Source organism: Falco punctatus (assembly GCF_963210335.1).
Source record: "Falco punctatus genome assembly, chromosome: 3".
NCBI classification, from domain to species: domain Eukaryota; kingdom Metazoa; phylum Chordata; class Aves; order Falconiformes; family Falconidae; genus Falco; species Falco punctatus.
The window spans coordinates 106312015-106329285 of NC_137582.1; the positions used below are offsets into that span (position 1 = coordinate 106312015).

The 17271-nt window shown below is 55.5% G+C and overlaps 1 protein-coding gene across 6 annotated transcripts in view; it reads left to right on the forward strand.

Moving 5' to 3' along the window:
• The window catches only part of MEGF6 (multiple EGF like domains 6), a 109850-nt gene extending 92647 nt beyond the window's left edge, over positions 1-17203 (forward strand). For all 6 annotated transcript variants that reach the window (XM_080380307.1, XM_080380308.1, XM_080380309.1 and 3 more), the window contains 20 exons: positions 1130-1255; positions 2125-2256; positions 2653-2781; positions 3187-3318; positions 3734-3862; positions 4494-4622; positions 5150-5278; positions 6076-6204; positions 6451-6579; positions 8711-8839; positions 9206-9334; positions 9984-10115; positions 11117-11245; positions 11852-11980; positions 12159-12287; positions 12476-12604; positions 13119-13247; positions 13340-13468; positions 13980-14111; positions 14942-17203. In XM_080380307.1, coding sequence (XP_080236433.1) covers positions 1130-1255; positions 2125-2256; positions 2653-2781; positions 3187-3318; positions 3734-3862; positions 4494-4622; positions 5150-5278; positions 6076-6204; positions 6451-6579; positions 8711-8839; positions 9206-9334; positions 9984-10115; positions 11117-11245; positions 11852-11980; positions 12159-12287; positions 12476-12604; positions 13119-13247; positions 13340-13468; positions 13980-14111; positions 14942-15009 — 2528 coding nt within the window. In that variant the 3' untranslated portion in view covers positions 15010-17203. The remainder of the gene's footprint in view (positions 1-1129; positions 1256-2124; positions 2257-2652; positions 2782-3186; positions 3319-3733; positions 3863-4493; positions 4623-5149; positions 5279-6075; positions 6205-6450; positions 6580-8710; positions 8840-9205; positions 9335-9983; positions 10116-11116; positions 11246-11851; positions 11981-12158; positions 12288-12475; positions 12605-13118; positions 13248-13339; positions 13469-13979; positions 14112-14941) is intronic.
• Positions 17204-17271: the final 68 nt, after the last annotated feature.

Consider the following 17271-nt stretch of genomic DNA (forward strand, 5'->3'; position numbering starts at 1 on the left):
AAATAGTAGGCTCTTGGCTGTTGTTTGGATCTGGAAATTATTAAAGGGTGAAGACAAACATCTGCCATCAATTAGCAAGGAGGAGGAATAACAAAAACTCCACTGTGTCACTTGAAATCTACGCGCTGGTGTGCTTTTCCTCCGTGCGTTGTGAATGCTGGTGTATTTGCATCTGCTAGAGCCTTACAAAACATTGGCTTCAGTGAACAAAAAGGACTGCGAGCAATGGAGCTCTTCTGGGAGACTCAAAATAGGATTTAAGGATCTTTGGGACTGAGGCCCTCAGTCTGCACGTAATTAGCTGGCTGCTAAATTGTATCATGGGGTACAAAGAGCAAACCCAGCGTTCTGCTATCAGCAGTACCACCCTGGTACTCAGAGCAGGGGGAAGGAAAAGCCCTTACTCCTCCTGCCCTGTGAGGATACTCTGTCTCTGTTGCTTCATGTCAACGTACCCGCTGCAAGCCTTGCTGCTTCTTAAAAGGCTGGCTTCCAGATCCTGGAGACGTTTGGCCAGGGCAGTAAAAAGCCCTCACAGCATCTTATAAAAGTCAAGGGATGCTCGGGGTTTGGGGGCTGTGAGCCTGGTGTGCTGCAGCCCAGCACAGAGAGAGCAGGGCGGCTGGGGTCACGGCCCGGGGGACGAGCGTCTGTCACAAGGCAAAGCAAAAGTGCGTCTTCTCTGTCCTGTTCCCTGGCGGTGGGTGCCTGTAGCAGGGCTGCAGCACGGCCGGGGCACAGCCTGCGGGGTGCAGGGCAAGGGAGCGGCTCGTTCTGCAAAATCACCTTCACAGGTCGGAGACCACTTTAGCCTCAGCTGTTGGGCATGTGACCAGTTGCTCTCGTATGAAGAACTGCTTTTTGAAAGGACAAGCAACAGCAGAGAAGCGATGCTAAGACAGGCGAATCAAGGCAGTGGGGTGAAATGCTAGAGGTGACCCATGTGCGTGACAGGGTCCTGACCAGGACCGTGAGCACCGTTTTCCTCTGCAGCACAGGAACCTCTCACCGCTCAGCTTTTCCTTACGCAGCCAGAGGCTCCTTTGCTGTGTGGGCTCTGGTCAGCGATACGCGCTTGGGGAAGGTGGCTGGGGAGGGAGCGGTTCTCACCTGGCTCTTTTCAACGCAGAGTGTCCGGCGGGGAAGTTCGGGGCAGGCTGCCAGCAGCCCTGCTCCTGCCGGGGAGCACCCTGCGACCGGAGCACGGGGCAGTGCCTCTGCCTGCCAGGCTGGACGGGACACGACTGCGGCCAAGGTGAGGAGGCAACAGGAGCAAATGGGCCGAGGTAGGGATTTAGGCATCTAGCCATTATTTTTCTTTTGCTAGAATTAGTTTTAAAAATGTCTGGTGCAATTAGAATCATCTTCATGGAAAATTAGAAAAAATGCAGCTTTTGGTGGTAAGTCTTAAACAATAGCCTCAGCTAGCTTGGCTCTGCTGTTGAAGCTGAGGGAAGTATAAGTAAACATGTGCAATAAAAAAAGATGAAGATCTTTCTGTTGTTGCAGTCCTTAAAACAGGAAAGGAGTCTTCCTCTACTAATGTGTATTTTTAATTGACTGCACCATATTACTCTTTAACTTCTGGAAAAACAGATAATTCTAAATTAAAAACTTGTACATGATTATATAGTATTACAGCAGCTGGAAGATATTGGCCATAGATAGATGTCCTGCTCCTAGTGGTTTGACTGAGCAATAAAACTACACATGCACAGTGCTTACCATGCCTTGGAGCAGCTGGGGAGCAGTTAGACAAGGATTCTTGCCCCAGTTCTATCAGTTCTTAGCCTTCTGCTTCATCTTTGCAACTAAAAGTGGATCTGGGAATGCTGACTAACATGTGACAGCAGCTGTGAAGACCCTTTGCCAGCAACACCATTTCCGAGCAAGGAGCCCTTGAGCTCCCCACAAGTAGATGCGAATCCAAAATTGACATGAAAGTACTGGAATGAGATCAGAATAGCACTTACGAGGGCTCACACACTGTTTATAAAACAAACAAAGCGTTGTTGTCCTTGCTAGTATGAACAAGAAAAGGGAACCCGTTTCTGTGCACCAGAAAACAAGCGTTTCCCTCTTACGCCTCGGCTTGCGTGTCCTCTCTCCCTGCCCATGCTGCAGCCTGCCCTGACGGGCGCTGGGGCCTGGGCTGCCAGGAGATCTGTCCTGAGTGTGCAAACAACGCCAGCTGTGACCCTGCCACGGGAGCCTGCCTGTGTCCACCCGGCTACACCGGCCACCGCTGCCAGGATGGTGAGTGCCATCTTCCATCAGGTCCCTCACGCCGCAGCGGCTGCCTCCAGCTGGGGTGAGGCTTGTTTAGGTGGACCTGGAGGAGCTGCTTTAGCAAGCAGAGCATCCAGCTGCTGACCAGGCACCACCACATTCAGCAGAGCAGGGCTTGGCACTGCGTGTGCCTTCAGGGCATGGGCTGGGTTCTTCCCTTGAGGTCCCTCTGGTCCTCACAGCGGTAGCTTTGGCATCAGCAGAAATGGGAGGTAAAACCGTAACCCCTCATCCCGCTCAGCGCCACTCTGTGCCGAGGAGCATCAGTGCTCATGGCCAGGTCCCCTGGGGTCAGTCAGGAGGGAAGTCTTTGCCGTGGTGTTACGGCACCCGCCTGCAGTCGGTCCATGTCTGTCTTGGCAGTGTGTCCGCCTGGCTGGTTTGGCCCAGAGTGCCAGCTGAGCTGCAGCTGTGGGAACGATGGGCATTGCCATCCTGTGACCGGGACGTGCAGCTGCGCACCTGGCTGGACGGGGCACAACTGTCAGAGAGGTATCGTACCCGCTGTTCATTGTCCATCGCTTCTAGAAGGTGCTGACCTGTGCAAAGCTATGCCGTCCTTTGCTTCCTTGTCACCATCATGCTGTGCCAGCCAGAAAAATCTGAGATCCTTTAGGTGTCTCCAGTCTGTCCTGCTGGTGCCACCGGGTGCCACTTGCCTTGCTGCAGTGGGCTTGCTTGCAGAATGAATTCACATCAACTACGTTCTAACGTAGCACCTGCTCTCGCTGTCCCACTGGGTTTTCTGAGCTCCAACAGCCGCATTTCTCCTTCTGCCCAAGTGAGCAGTTGTGATCAATGGGAACAACACCCCGAGGAGGAGGCAGCGCTGTGCCAACGACAAGCTGAGCCAGTGGCGCACTCGCTGCTAAGGGTTGGTTCCCTCCTGTGTTTCAGCCTGCAATACGGGTCGCTGGGGCCCCGACTGCGCTCACACCTGCAACTGCAGCAACGGCGACGGGAGCTGCAGCGCGGAGACGGGGCAGTGCATCTGTGAAGCTGGCTACACGGGCAACCGCTGCGAGAAGAGTGAGTGCTGCCAGCCGGCCACCCTGCTGCCTTGAAACCCAGCCAGGCCGTACAGATATGTTTGCCAGGGGAAAGGCGTTGGAGAGGCGGGCCGGGAGGCTTCTGCCTTCTCCCTGGAAAGGCAGCAGAGGAAGCCGTGGTGCAGATTTCTCCCACGGTGCTTCTTGGTTTGGCCACAGAAGCTCAGTCCCCGTGCCCTGTCAGTGATGCTGCCAGTCCAGTCCCACCCTGAGGGTGGCTGGGTGACGTGGGTGTACATCTGTAAGGGGTAGGGTAGAGCTCTCTGGCTGCTATAAAAAAAGCAGCTGCCAGATACTGTTATTCCATGCAAAGCCCGAGCTCCTGCCTTAGCACAGCTTCCCAGCGACACCAGGGAAGGACAGGCTTCTCAGTCTCATTTGCTTCTGCTTGCTAGAGTGCCCGGAGGGATGGTTTGGGCTGAGCTGTCGGCACCGGTGTCAGTGTGACAATGGGGCTGCCTGTGACCACGTCAGCGGCGCCTGTACTTGCAGCCCAGGCTGGCGAGGAACCTTCTGTGAGCACGGTAAGTCCCTGTGCCCAGGGAGGAGGCAGTGGCAGCAGCTCCCACAGACCGCGGGCTCCTTGCTGGCAGGGTCTGTACTGCTTGTCTGACTTTGCTATGCTGTTACAGCAAAAAGAATCCCTCGGGATGGTGATGGGGAAAACCGCGTGTCCGCAAGCTGCTAAGTCTCTGGTTCTAATTCTGAAGGAAGAAGGTTTAGGGGAAAAAAACCACCAAAAACAAACCAACACACACACACCCCGCAACTAACAAAATGTAGAAGTAAATGCCCAGCTGCGTTGGCCACCCATGTGCATACACGCATTGCACACAGGGTCTTGGAGCAGCCTCTCAAAGGGGTCCCTGGGTGCAGGGCTCTGGCTCCCCCCACCAGCCTGCTTGGGCTCTTGGTGGTCAGAAACGTGATGCCGTTGCTCCTCTGATCCACCACAGCTTCGTCCTCTACCTTGACCATCCATAACGGACATGCATCCCATCTTCTCCTGCCCTGCTTGCTGCAGGGAGAGCTGTTAACAGGTGGCTCTCATGCAGGCACAGCCAAAAGGCTACCAAGGGGCATCCCTTCTCTGCTGGGGGATTTCCAGTTCCCCGTATAGGCATTTTGTGGGGATTTCTTCTTTGTTTTCCACAGCCTGTCCTGATGGATTTTATGGGCTGGAGTGCCGGCAAGCCTGCGACTGCCTGAATGGTGCCCACTGTGACCCTGCAACGGGCCAGTGCCGCTGTCCCCCGGGCTGGACCGGCCCCCGCTGCGGCCAGGGTAGGTGCCCCACAGCCTGGCCCCCCCTGCTGTGGCGGGGGACGGGACGGGGGGAGGCAGGAGCAGCCCTCCAGCCAGAGCTTTCACTGTCTTTTGTGCTGCTGGTGCAGAGACCCCAGAGGTTTGGGGGTTTGCTCCCCATGTGCATGCTTCTCTGGGTGGAAGTTAATTCTCTGTGGCAGGGAAGCTTTTGGGTTTGGAGAGGGACTTGCAGGGGGCTCTGGCTGAGCACGTTGTTGCTGAATGTGATGAGGGCTTGGGCATCCAGCAAAACGCTTTCCAAATAGATAAAATGAAGTAACGCTGACGATAAGAAGTGTCCACGTTCGGCTGGCAGCCATCTGTAGCATACAGCTGTAGTTTCCCCGTAGCACTGTAAAAACCAGCTTAGGCAGCCATCCGCAGCAGCCACGCACCTGTGTGCGTTCCTCTCCCGGATGAGTGCATTTGGGATGGTTAGTAGGAGTCTGGCTGGTGTAATTAATACCTGCTACCTAACAGTTTTGCCTGCTTCTGCTCCCCCGAAGTGTGCCAGGAGAACAGGTATGGCGAGAACTGCAGCCAGACGTGCAACTGCTTCAATAACGCTACCTGCAACCACGTCAGCGGCCGGTGCCTGTGCGCAGCCGGGTGGACGGGACCCACGTGTCAGCAAGGTAACGCACCTTATGGCTGCTTCCTAACTCAGACTGCCGGCTTACTCGGCCAGTGTGTGTGCTAAAAACGACATTTCTCTAGGTGGGTCAGAGTTTTTGATGAGTAGTGACTACCAAAAGCCGAGACAGTATGATAGCAAGGCCAGATTGCAACCAAGATGGTAATTAGCTGTGCGGTGCTTCCTGATTCATTCACAAAGAGAGAAGCCGAATTTGCCTTCTCTGAGAGCACCAGAAATTGCGTGGACTTGCAGTTTTGTAGCAGCACATAAGAGGAACTTCTTGTTCATCCGCTGCACTGAGCGTTCTGACACTAAGTCAGTGATGTCTTTAGGCACAGCTCAGTGAAACTCTGCACAGAACAATTATTCATGTGCTTAAATGGCTTTTTTTCTCTGCCAAGCACTGGCACTGTCTGGGTCTCAGAGAGGAGGGTGCTCTGCAGCTCAGGACCAAAGGCTTTGGCTACCAATGGAGCATCTCTCCTGGCTGCTGAACTCTCCCAACCTTTATTTTGCATATTTGCCACCACCAGAGCTAAGAGGCTCTAAAAGCACCCGGTCCTGTGTGTCATCCCTGACTCTTACCTGAGCAGGTTAAAATACCAAATGTCTTTATGCAGGCAGCTCGGCAGCCTCAGGGTGTTGCTGGCTCCTCTCCCTGCCTCTCATCGCAAGAAATAAGGGCTTCGTTTTATATCGGGCTGTCCACCTATTGCCCTGGCAGGCGGCCGGAGGCATGGTGCTTGCCTTTGGAGCTGGTTTCTGACTGGGGTGTTTGGCCTGGTTTTCCCTCAGTGTGCCCGATGGGTTTCTACGGGAGGAGCTGCCGCCAGCGGTGCCTCTGCCAAAACGGTGGCACGTGTGACCCTGCCACAGGGCTCTGTGCCTGCCCCGAGGGGTGGACAGGGCTGGCCTGCGAGCTGGGTGAGTAACGGTGCCACAGTAAGCAGTGCCACAGAATGGGCTTTGCCACAAATGGGTCCCATTTTGGATTTGTCTTCCGCTGGGGAGTGACGTGCGTGGTGCGGGTGGTGTGAGCTCATGAGTGAGGGGGGTGGGGGTCCTTCCCCGTGCGTGTCAGGGGAGGTGGGTGTCAGAGCGGGGTCCTTCCCCGTGCATGCCCGGGGAGCTGGGTGTCAGGGCATCCTTTCACCGTGTGCCTCCTCCCAGAGTGCGCGCAGGGGCAGCACGGGGCGGACTGCCGGCAGCGCTGTGAGTGCCATCACGGAGGGCTCTGCGACCGCCAGGAGGGCCACTGCACCTGCCAGCCTGGCTGGACGGGCAAGAAGTGCGAGAGCCGTAAGTGGGGGCACAAGGCGGGGTCCTGGCCATGGGTACCACATGCTGATGGTACATCAGTGCTGCACGAAGGGGTTCTGGGGACCGGGGGGGTGGTTTAAGCAAGGACATAAAATTTGGGTTTCAGCGTGCAGAGGGAGCTTGTGGGTGCCATGATTCTGGTGGGTGCTCTGGTTTTGCCCACCACTGAGCTTTCGGCTTTCCTTTGAGGGATGTCCTAAAAGCGATGAGGCACACAGAGGCCACACAGCAGCCTGTGGTCATGCCAGTGGGAGAGGGATGGGGTCCCCAAAGGCACAGGCCCAAGGCATCCTTGCAGAGCTGCAGGCTCCAAGCAGGGATGTAAGGCAGGACCGCAATCCCCCCCCCACTACCTGCACAGTGAAACCAAAATACTGAGTGAAGATCTTCCTGTGGCCTGTTTATTTTAATAGTAACAAAAGATCATTGCCTTTCTATTCTTTCTTCTGCACTTCCCTGTATTATGGTGGCCATAAATGCCTGGCTTCGGTCCTAAGCCCCAGCAAATAATTACATCTGTCATTCAGCCGGCTCCTGTGTTCGCCTTATCTTTAACTGTAACACATACCCTGGCAATCCCTGTGCTATGAGGAAGTGTTGAAAAGCCTGTTGGCCTTACTAAAGAGCAGCAACAGGGACTTTGAGTATCAGCACGCCAAGAAGAGATCCACAAGGTTCTTCCCTTTCAGGGGTCATGACACCTCAGCCTGGCATATTCCTTATATTGTGGTGCAAAAGGCGCGACCGAGTCCAATGCCGTTACTTGTTGGCTTCAGTTAGCTGCTGCTGTGGCTGCCCTTGGCCGCATCGAAGTGCTCTCAGGTTTCCTGCTGGGGATGTCCCCCTTCACAGGCTGCCAGCAGCGTGGCTGGCAGCCACAGAGTCGAGCTACCAGCTCACCTCGCCGGCCAAGGGCGAGTAGCTGCATTGTGCTGCATCCTCGGGCACGTCATCCCCTCCCAGCATCACAGCACGTGCTTCCAAAACCCTGCACCTGGAACCCCCAGCAGCCAGGTCCCTCTGCCAGGGTGGAGGTTATAGAAGACGGGTGTTTGGAAGTTTTGGCTTCCAGGTGCCCCTGTGGTCCTGGCCATCACACCCCGGGGACTTTTCCTGCCTCACCCTACCCACAGTTGCTTGCACTGAGCTCACCTGCAGGGCCACTTTTATAATTGCAATATAAATGAACTAAAAATCTCACCTGCAAATGCAGAAATTATATGATTTAAAAAAAAAAAATAATCTAGGCTCCCCTCCTTGGCTTCCCACAGAGCTGTATTTCAAACTGCGTGTATGTGTAAATATCCGCCTCGCTGTGTGCGCGGTGCAGCCACGCTCTCACCACAGCTGCATGTACAAACTTGGCCCTTGTGTGGACAAGTAACCTGTTTGGACAGTTGTACAGGGACTGACTGCCTTTTTTTTTTTTTTTTTTTCATTCATTCATGAGGCAGAAGTGAAAATTAGATTCATAGATTTTGCACCTGCAGTTGCCGACTTCTGCATAATTCTGGTGCTGCACACATTCTGTTTTGCAGCTGCTTTAGAAACCAGGTGCCTCTGACAACGGGAGAAGCAGCAAAACTAAACGATTGCTGCCGTGATTAAAATATACTGTTCTGGCACCCAGCTGTCATTAAACAGTGCCAGGAATAACACTTGCAAAGCCATGTGGTGCAGCTAAACAGAGACTTTCACATCGAATGAGGTGACCTCCAGTGGTGCCTCCCGCTCGCGTACCCTCTGCAGATGTGACCGGTGCTGCTGCCGAGACAGTCGTGCTCCTGCATGCCAGCAGCCGTGGGCACGCGTTCAGGGCTGGGCACTGATTTCCTGCACCATACGTGCCATGGGGTGAGGGTGGGACCACCGTCCTCCCTGCACTGCCCATCGCTGCCAAACCAAAGGCGAGAGCGTCCGTTGGCTCTGGCCACGCCACTTGCCGGAGCAATAATGCCGTTGCAGGCTGGCCGATGTCACCAGCCTTGTCACAGCACTGGCATGAAAGGGACAGAAAGTGTGAAGTGTGTGCCTACAGAAACTGCAGTGAAAGAAGACCCACGTCACCTTTTTTGTGTAACTTGTCTCTCCCATGTTTGCATCTCTGAAGCTTGTCCAGAGGGGCTGTTCGGGGCACGCTGCGAAGAGCACTGCGACTGCGGGGACAACGTGTCATGCCATCACGTTACTGGTGCCTGTGATTGCCCCCGGGGGTGGAGGGGCCGGCGCTGTGAGAAAGGTGAGCCAGCACCCCCTCGGCATCCCTTGGGAGCCAGCACCCCCTCGGCATCCCTTGGGAGCCAGCATCCCCACAGCAGCACGGCATCCCTTCAGCCGTGGCTCAGGAGAAACTGAGGCTCCTTCTGAAGTCTGGGAAGGAGAGAAAATATGTTTTGAATAAGAGTTACAAGTTGTGGCAACGCGTTTTGAGGATCTGAGAGCCTGGCCTGAAAGAGGCTTTTGGGTTGCTGCAAAAAATGCTGTCTAGCCAGGCGCTGAGGGCAGGAGCTGGTTCTTGGGCTCTGATGCCTTTCAAGCATTGACACTAACTTGAAAGCCCGTCAGGAGACTCACATCTCTTTTTTTTTTTTTTTTTTTCCCACAGCCTGCCTGCCGGGTTCGTTTGGGAAGAACTGTGCCGGTCGCTGTGCCTGTCCCCTGGGAGTGCCGTGCGATCACATCACCGGCCGCTGCGGCTGCCCGCCGGGCTTCACGGGCTCTGGATGTGAAAAATGTACGGAGGAGGCAGCGATCCTCTCACAGTTCTGCTGACAGGCTCTGGGACATGACGGGTCAAGCAGTTGCTACATAAAATAGGGGGCGGGGGGTGGAGTGGGGGGGGAAGACAACAAGAAAAAAAAACCCAACAGCAAGCTGTGCCAAGGAGCAACTCACATTTTGGCAGCTGGGTGCATGCCCACAAAATGTTAGCAAAGCACAGGGAGCCAAGTGGGAAATCAGAGCTATGTATTTATCCAGAGGATTAGCAATAAATCAGTATTAAAATGAGCTCCTGTGGGTATGAGCAAGTCTGGAAGAGACATAGGCATGTGAGCACATTCCTGACCCAGAGGATGGGCTGTGTTTGAGATGCCTGTGTGTGGATGGAAGCTTGCAGGAGTACGAGGGTCGGTAGGGCCAGCACTGTAAAAGGCATCTAATGCCTTTAAGTACTCGGTTTTCCTTTCAAGCCAAGTCTTCGGAGTCAAGGAACCATTTGCGTGTGGGTCCCTTTGCTTTTTGAGTAGCAGAGAGAACTTTCGCTGTCATAAAAGTGACTTCCTAGATCCTGGCTTAAAATAAAAAAGGGAAAAGAAATCTGGCACAGAGGGGTGGGATAACTCCCGCTAAGCAGATCACCTTGGTGCCCTCTCTCCTGACAGCCTGCCGGCCAGGGACCTTCGGTGAGGGCTGTGGTCAGATCTGCCAGTGTGCCGGAGCCACCCAGGAGTGCCACCCAGTCACCGGGGCGTGCGTCTGCCCCGCTGGCTTCCACGGTCCTGCCTGCCAGCTGGGTGAGTCCATGCTCCATTCCTCCACCGCTTCGCAGACCTTTGCAGTTTGCTGTGCTTCGTCCTGGAAGCACAGTGGCGGTGCTGGGAGCACTGGTGGCGCCCGTGCCGAGCCATCACCCCCAACGCAGGGGACGGTGCTGGGCTGACCGCCGGAGAAGCCTCAGCTTGGGGAGCAGCCAGCTTGCTGGAGTGGCTTTGAAGCACAGGTTTGGACGGGTTGTCTTCCCTGGTGTCTTGCCACGGTTGCCTTTGTCCTCAGCAGCATGGCTGAGGTCTGCTCTCATTCTGTTCTTACCACTGCCCAGCTCTCACAGCTCGGGAGCTGAATCTGTCCAGGCAAGCGTTTTCTTGCTCCCTTGTCCAAGCCCAGCCCTGCGCACAGACGAGAGGCTCTGACCTCTGCAGTGTCTCTTGCTGAGTGATTTGCAAGTAGGAGTTCATCTAAACAAAACATCATTCTCATCTCTGCTCAGGCTGGATTTTTTTGCTGTTTTCCTTTTAAATTGTGGGATATTTACCACCTATATCTTCAGCAGAGGGGTTCTGAACAGTCCAAAACTGTCTGGTGTTGTTGCTTCTTTGCCATGAGGCTACTTAGAAATGCTTTGTGGGGTTGTCTTCGGCTCCTGCTAAAGACCAGCTGTCGCATTCCTGGGTGCCGGCGTGTGCTGCCGGGAGGGCAGAGGCACTTGAGCATGGAGCTAGTGTTGGCTGTGATGTTTGGGGCACATCTGGCACAATCAGGTCATGGAAGGGATGCATGCAAGTCGTGTGCCCTTGATGCATTTCTGGTTGACCCGTTCAGTGCTTTGGAGCAGCTCTGTGCTACAAAGTGGATCAGAAACCAATCGACTGTAGCAGCCAGGCATGAACCCGCTTCCAGCAAGAGCTGTCTGATGAAATGGCTGTGTGAATCCATGTGGTGGGGTTTTCCAGGGTGTTTGGGCTGCTTTCTCATCTTTTTAGGGACTGAGGCCATTGTTTCTTTTCTTTTTCTGCAGAGTGCTCTCCTGGCTGGTACGGCCATAACTGCGAAAGGCCATGCAAGTGCAAGAACGGGGGCCTGTGTGACATTACCACAGGGATGTGCCACTGCCTGGCTGGCTACGTCGGTGCTGACTGCGGTACTGGTGAGTGCCTGGGTCAGCCGGAGGGGACATGAGCTGGCAGGAGTTTCCTCAGCAGAAGGTCGATTGTGGCAGATGCAAACCCTGCACACAGCCAGGTTGCTGACCCTGTGGGAGATGAGAAGCGTCCCAGTGGCTGCCTCTTGCATCGGCCCATCAGCAGGAAAAAGCTCCTGCTCTCACTTTGCAACCTGCACTGTCAGCAATGCCCTCCCTGCTTCAGCACGGAGGCTGGCGTACGTAGTGCCAGCCTCGCTGCGGGAATGCAGTTGCAGCTGATGTCCTCTGCTGTCAGTCTTAACCATGGAAAAATTTTCTTGCTCCTTTTGTTTTATGCCAGAATGATTTCTCCCCTACGAAAGGCCTGAGACATGAGCCTTTGCATCATGCCATCACTGTATTGCTGTCTCCCTGCTAAAAATGCTTTGCTGCTCCGGCAGAAGGAAACCTAACAGCTCTTCCCCTGGCCTGCCAGCCACCCTGTGCATTAGTGACAGGGCTGCAGACTCCTCTGCCTCCCCGCTGAGAAGCCTTTCCTCTCTGGGGCTTCAAACGTAGCCAGCTGTGCTTTGGCATTGACCAGGCTGCTCAAGGTTTTCCTCCCGCCAGGGTGCCCTGCTGGTCGCTATGGCCAGGACTGTGCTGGGGTGTGCTCCTGCGGGGAAGGTGCTACCTGTCACCCCGTCACCGGAGACTGTGTTTGCCCACCAGGGAGAGCTGGTCCCGCCTGTGAGCAAGGTAAATACCAGCTGCAGGGTCATGCACTGGGGCAAGCAGGCATTTCAGGCAGTGGGTTGGAAAAGGTCCTGAGCAGGAACCTGTTTTCTTGCCCAAAGACCTCTGCCTGTGCTTGGGCATTCCTGCCCAAACTGCGCCGTGCTCTGTGCGCCCACTGCCACTGCCTCTTGTCCTGCAGGCTGTGAGAAGCACCGGTATGGGGTGGGCTGCCAGCAGACCTGCTCCTGCCGCAACGGGGGGCTGTGTGATGCAGCCAACGGCTCCTGTTTGTGTGCGCTTGGGTGGACGGGGAAATCCTGCGAATTAGGTAAACCTGACTTGAGTGCATTGTCCTTCACCAGCCCAGTAACTGTGGGGCTCGCTCAGTCTGTTTCATACCGGGTCCAGTTTCTGTTATCCCCACCTGTGCCTGTTGGCCTGACCTGAGGCGCAGGAGCGGGGCTGGGGCCGGCTCGCTGCCCGCTGAGCAGCTCTGCTGCTGCATCTCCCCCGCAGGATGCCCGCCGGGAAGGTACGGTGCCAACTGCCAGCTGCGCTGCGCCTGCCTGCACAACGCCACCTGCGACCCCCTGACAGGAGCCTGCCGCTGCTCTGCTGGCCGCTACGGGCCCCTGTGCGAGCACAGTGAGTTGTGCCCATGGAAGAACCTTTGGCTTTGCGAGGGGCGGTTGTTTTCTAAAGCTGGTCTGGAGGGCAGGACCATGGGACAAAGGTGTGACCTGCTGCAGTTGCACATGTGGTGGCGTGCGCTGGTGGGCTCACTCTTACTGGTGTTCACAGCGAACCCGTCCCGGGCGGCAGAGGTAGTTGCAAGAAGGTAGTTTCTGTCTCTCCGTGAGATTGTTGGATACAGAGGTGCTGTTTCAAGGCAGCTGGGTGTGCAGGTCACCACTGCGCAGCTTGGTGTGGGGGTGCTGAGCAAACCCTTCGGGGCTGAAATGTTGTGCTCTGCATCTGAGCATCGCTGTGGCTTGGTCCCCGGCCACTGAACAACCGCAGGCGTCTGGGCACTTGGAGAAAAAGCTCGCTGCTTCTCTCTGGTGGGCTGATGGAGGCTTTGCTGCAGAGGCTGCCTACAGCAGAGCCTGAGTTCCACCCAGCCGTGCTTTAATGAGCTCTCCACCTGGCTCCGTCCCAGGTTGTCCTCCGGGTTTCCACGGAGCTGGCTGCCGGGAGCGCTGCGACTGCGAGCACGGAGCAGTCTGTGACCCAGCCACCGGTCGCTGTCAGTGTCCTGCTGGGTTCGGCGGCGAGCGCTGTCAGTCAGGTACCCGATCCTCCTCTGGCTTCCTGAGAAACAAGTCGGATCCCGAGGTGAGATCTCATAGCACATGTGCTGTATCTCACCTCTCAAAACAGCCTGCAAGGAGGGAACGTACGGCCAGGGATGCCAGCAGCTCTGCGACTGTGTCGGCGATGCACCCTGCGACCCGGCCACGGGGCGCTGCCTGTGTCCCCCAGGGAAAACTGGCCCCAAGTGCAGCTCGGGTGAGTCAAGCCACAGCCTGGGGCAGTGAGAAAGGGGAGCGGACAAGAGGGGCACTGACAGTAAGCGAGGAGTCCAGTCCTAACGTGGATGCAAAACCCCCCTTGTTGGAGCTGAATTCGTGTGGAAGGGGACTTTCTTTTTTGTGTGCGTCCCCTCAAAGAGTAAGAGGGCATCTGAACAGTGGTAGTCACCTCTCCAACCTCGCTTTGTAGTCAGATCTGAATGCAAATCCTCCCCCAGCCTCCACTGCTTTTGTATTTAGATCGCCAGACTCAAAAGGATGAGGGGCAAATGCAGAAGGGCCACCTTGTTGGCCTTGGGATGCTCTGATGTCCTGTATCACCAGGGCTCAAGAGCAGGCTGGGGCAGGGGCAGGCAGAGCTCCCTGCCTTGTGCCCTCAGCCACCACTGCAGGCTCTGGCTGTTGCACAGCAGGAACTGTCTGAGCATTTTTGCTCAGCCGCAGAAGCTGCCAGCAGCGGTCTGAGTGCCTCTCTGCCCCCTCACTAGACTGCCGGCCAACCAGGTATGGCCCCGACTGCAGCCTGATGTGCCAGTGTGCCCCCAGCAGCTCCTACTGCAACGCTCAGAACGGCCAGTGCCTCTGTCTGAACGGGTACATGGGGCCGACGTGTCGGGAAGGTAACGTATAGGCGCAGTGAGTACCGCTGAAGGCGCACGGTGGGGGAATCCAAATGCAAAAGCAGCTGCTGTGGAGGATGCTGCGGTACGCGTGCGTGGGCTGTGGTGCATGCCCTGGTGGGCTGGTTTTGGCAGTGGCACTATCAACTAAAACAAGTTATGTGGTGTAGCAACTACCTCTTCCCAAGGCCCTCATTTGGTATGATTTGTTCACTGTCACCCCAGCCGTGAGGGAGGTTTTATGAAGATGCAGGCTGTGTGCTGACAGTGCCGTGGAAATAAAGCTGTTGAGTAGCCTAAACCCCAGCTGTGCCGGTGGTAATGCCAGGACCCTTCTGTGCGGGTAAAGCCCACTCTTTTCTGGGCACACCAAAACAAAATGAGCCCATGGGCTGACCACAGTGGAACACCCTCCCTCCCCCCACCTTATTTCTGCCCAAACCCTGATTGAATTTGTTGGCTCAGAGCATTGCTGCGGGGATGGGTGGCGGGATGGTCTGGCTTGCTTTGCAAGTGGTACCCTTCACCTGCCGCTGGCCGAGCACCCCTCCTCAGTCCCAGGTCAGTAACAGACCCTGACAAGTGGCCTGTTGCACACCCCAGCTGCAGGCAGCAACCTAAAAATGCTGCTCCAATGTGCAGCAGCAGAGCGGGGCCAGCGCTCCCAGGTCCTGCCTTCCCGGCGGGGAGGGAGCAGGGCAGGGAGTGCAGCCCCCAGGCAGGGCAGCAGGCAGGAGGGTCAGCCCTGGAGCATCTCCCCTCCAGAGCCATAGGTTGTGACCACCACAGCACAGACCACGAGGACTAACTTGTCCCGGCTTCCCTTCCAGCTGTGCAGCCCCCAGCACCCACTGGCTCACCCCCGCCCCAGGGGGAGCTCGCGATGGACGGGCACTAGGTCCTGCAGCTGCCGCCAGCGCTCCCTCGGTGTGACCAAGCAGCCACCTGAAGAAGCCAACATCCTATTTAATGAACTTGTTTACAAGCCATGGGAGAGGTTACCATTTCCTGACAGCCTAAGCTGCTGCTCTTGGAGTTGCTGAGTGAGGCTGAAGTGCCCAATATAACCAGTTCACTGTGACAGCAGGGGCTGGCCTCCGGGCACACTGTGGGGGCACACACGCCAGCACGGGCGCACACCCTTGGCCAGGCACCAGAAGGAACAGCTGAGAAGCTTTTGCTTCTGGTCAGCGGACTTTGATGGCTCACGGCAAATTGCTGGCCTTCATCTTTTGGGGGCTGGGCTGGCGGGGGCTGAAGTTACGGTCTGAAATAGGTATTTATGCAAAAGTACGGGACTAGTGTTGTCAGGACTGATGGCTGAATGTGTCCGGCTCTTCTGTAAGAAGCATCAGCCCGCATGAATTGTTATTTTTTAAAAAATTTGAATTTGCAATGTAATTTTACTGTAAATTATCACCTGCCGTGGGGGAAGGCGCCGGGCTCTGGCACTGACCCCACCGCCTCTGCAGAGCCAGTGCCCACAGCCCGACCCCCTCTGCCAGCTCCAGTTACGAGCCCCCCAGCTGGCATTTCCAGCACCAGGCAATGCCTGCCTTGCTGGCAGCGCGGGGGGCTCTTGACAAGCTTTGCAGGGGGGCAGGAGCCTGTTTTTCACACCGGGAAAAGCCCACTTGAGCTGCCCGTGTCGTTTGTAAAGTAAGCCTTAATTAAGTGTAGTAATCAAAGACAGTGTGTGGATAGACACAAAGCTCTTGCATGGTCCGGTAAATGCAAATCCCAGTTGAAGTGTTCTCGCCCCAAGCCTGCACCCTGCGCTGTTTTTCCATTCCAGTTGCAGCGAGGAGCTGGGAAGGGGATGGAGGCGGGAGGAGCAGCCAGGAGGCTGCCACCTGTGGCAGTGGGGACCGTGTCACCCCAGCAAGGGCATCGGGCTCCCGGACCCGCCACCTGCCCCAGCCAGGCCCTGTCATCTGTTTGCACAAAGCTCTTGGGTACGTCGGCCCGAGAGCTGCCAATGTCGAGAGAAGCCAGGCTCTGCGAGGGGCTGGGACGGCCCCGTCCCCGCACATCTGCCTCTGCTGCTGCTGCAGCACAGCCCTGCCCAGGCGCTTGGCCTTTAAATTATTCCCACGGGGGCCAACTGAAAATAATAAAAGAATTGTTTCTTTTCCTGATGGAATTTATTTTAATCTGTATATAACTTGTAATTTTTTGCTAATTCTTTTCTTATTTTATTTCTTCCTTAACAGTATTTTTTGCATTAGGTATCATTATTGTGAAGAAATAATGTTAATATAAGTACGTAGTGAAGGACCAAAATTGTGTAATTAAGGTTGTATGTTGTATGATTGATAACCAGGGAGTAAGAAGATGTTGTCCATGTGCCAAATGACCCTGACCAGCCCTGCTCTAGTCGCGCTGCCGATTCTCCAGACAATCACAGGGTTTGTTAGTTCGCCTTGACGTGACCGGTGCGTTAGACGAAGGTTTCTCTGTAGTTCCTCGGCCGCTTGGAAAGCAAACGCAGCCCCCACCCAAAAGCCAGCAGCCCCTCCCCACGCGCCCGGCCACCGAGCACCGGGAGCCCGGCTCCGCAGGGCGAGCAGTGTGCCGGGGCAGACCCGGGAGCCGGCGGGTGCAGCCGGGGGGCTGGCAAGTGATGCTACCTTGCCAGCAAGTGATGTCACCGTGCCAGCAAGCCATGCCACTGTGCTGGCAACTGATGCCACCATGCCAGAGAGCCATGCCGCCGTGCTGGCATGCCATGCTACTGTGCCAGCAAGTGATGCCACTCCAGGAGAGCACAGAAATGTAGCCCAGCCTTATACACGGGGATAGATGGGTCCTGTCCTGTTACAGCACGAAAGCCTGAGCTGCAGCTCCGTGGCTCCTGGTACCTGCCTGGAGTAAACTGTATGTCTAAGTGTGGGACTGCAGCAACTTTGTACCTGTATTTTTTTATATCTTTTTTTTTTCCTGTTCATATTTCTTAATACAGTTTGTTTGTTTCCTCTTTTCATGTAGCTACTGTCTCTTTTTGGATCCCGCCTCCTCTAACTTAGCATTCATGAAAATTTTTAAATTCTTCCACAGTTAAGAGAAATAAACAGAAAGCCTCACCAAATCTCGTACTTAACCTTGTCTGTCTCAGTCAATTACACTTCAAATGTGTTGCAACTGACAGTGGATTTTTAGT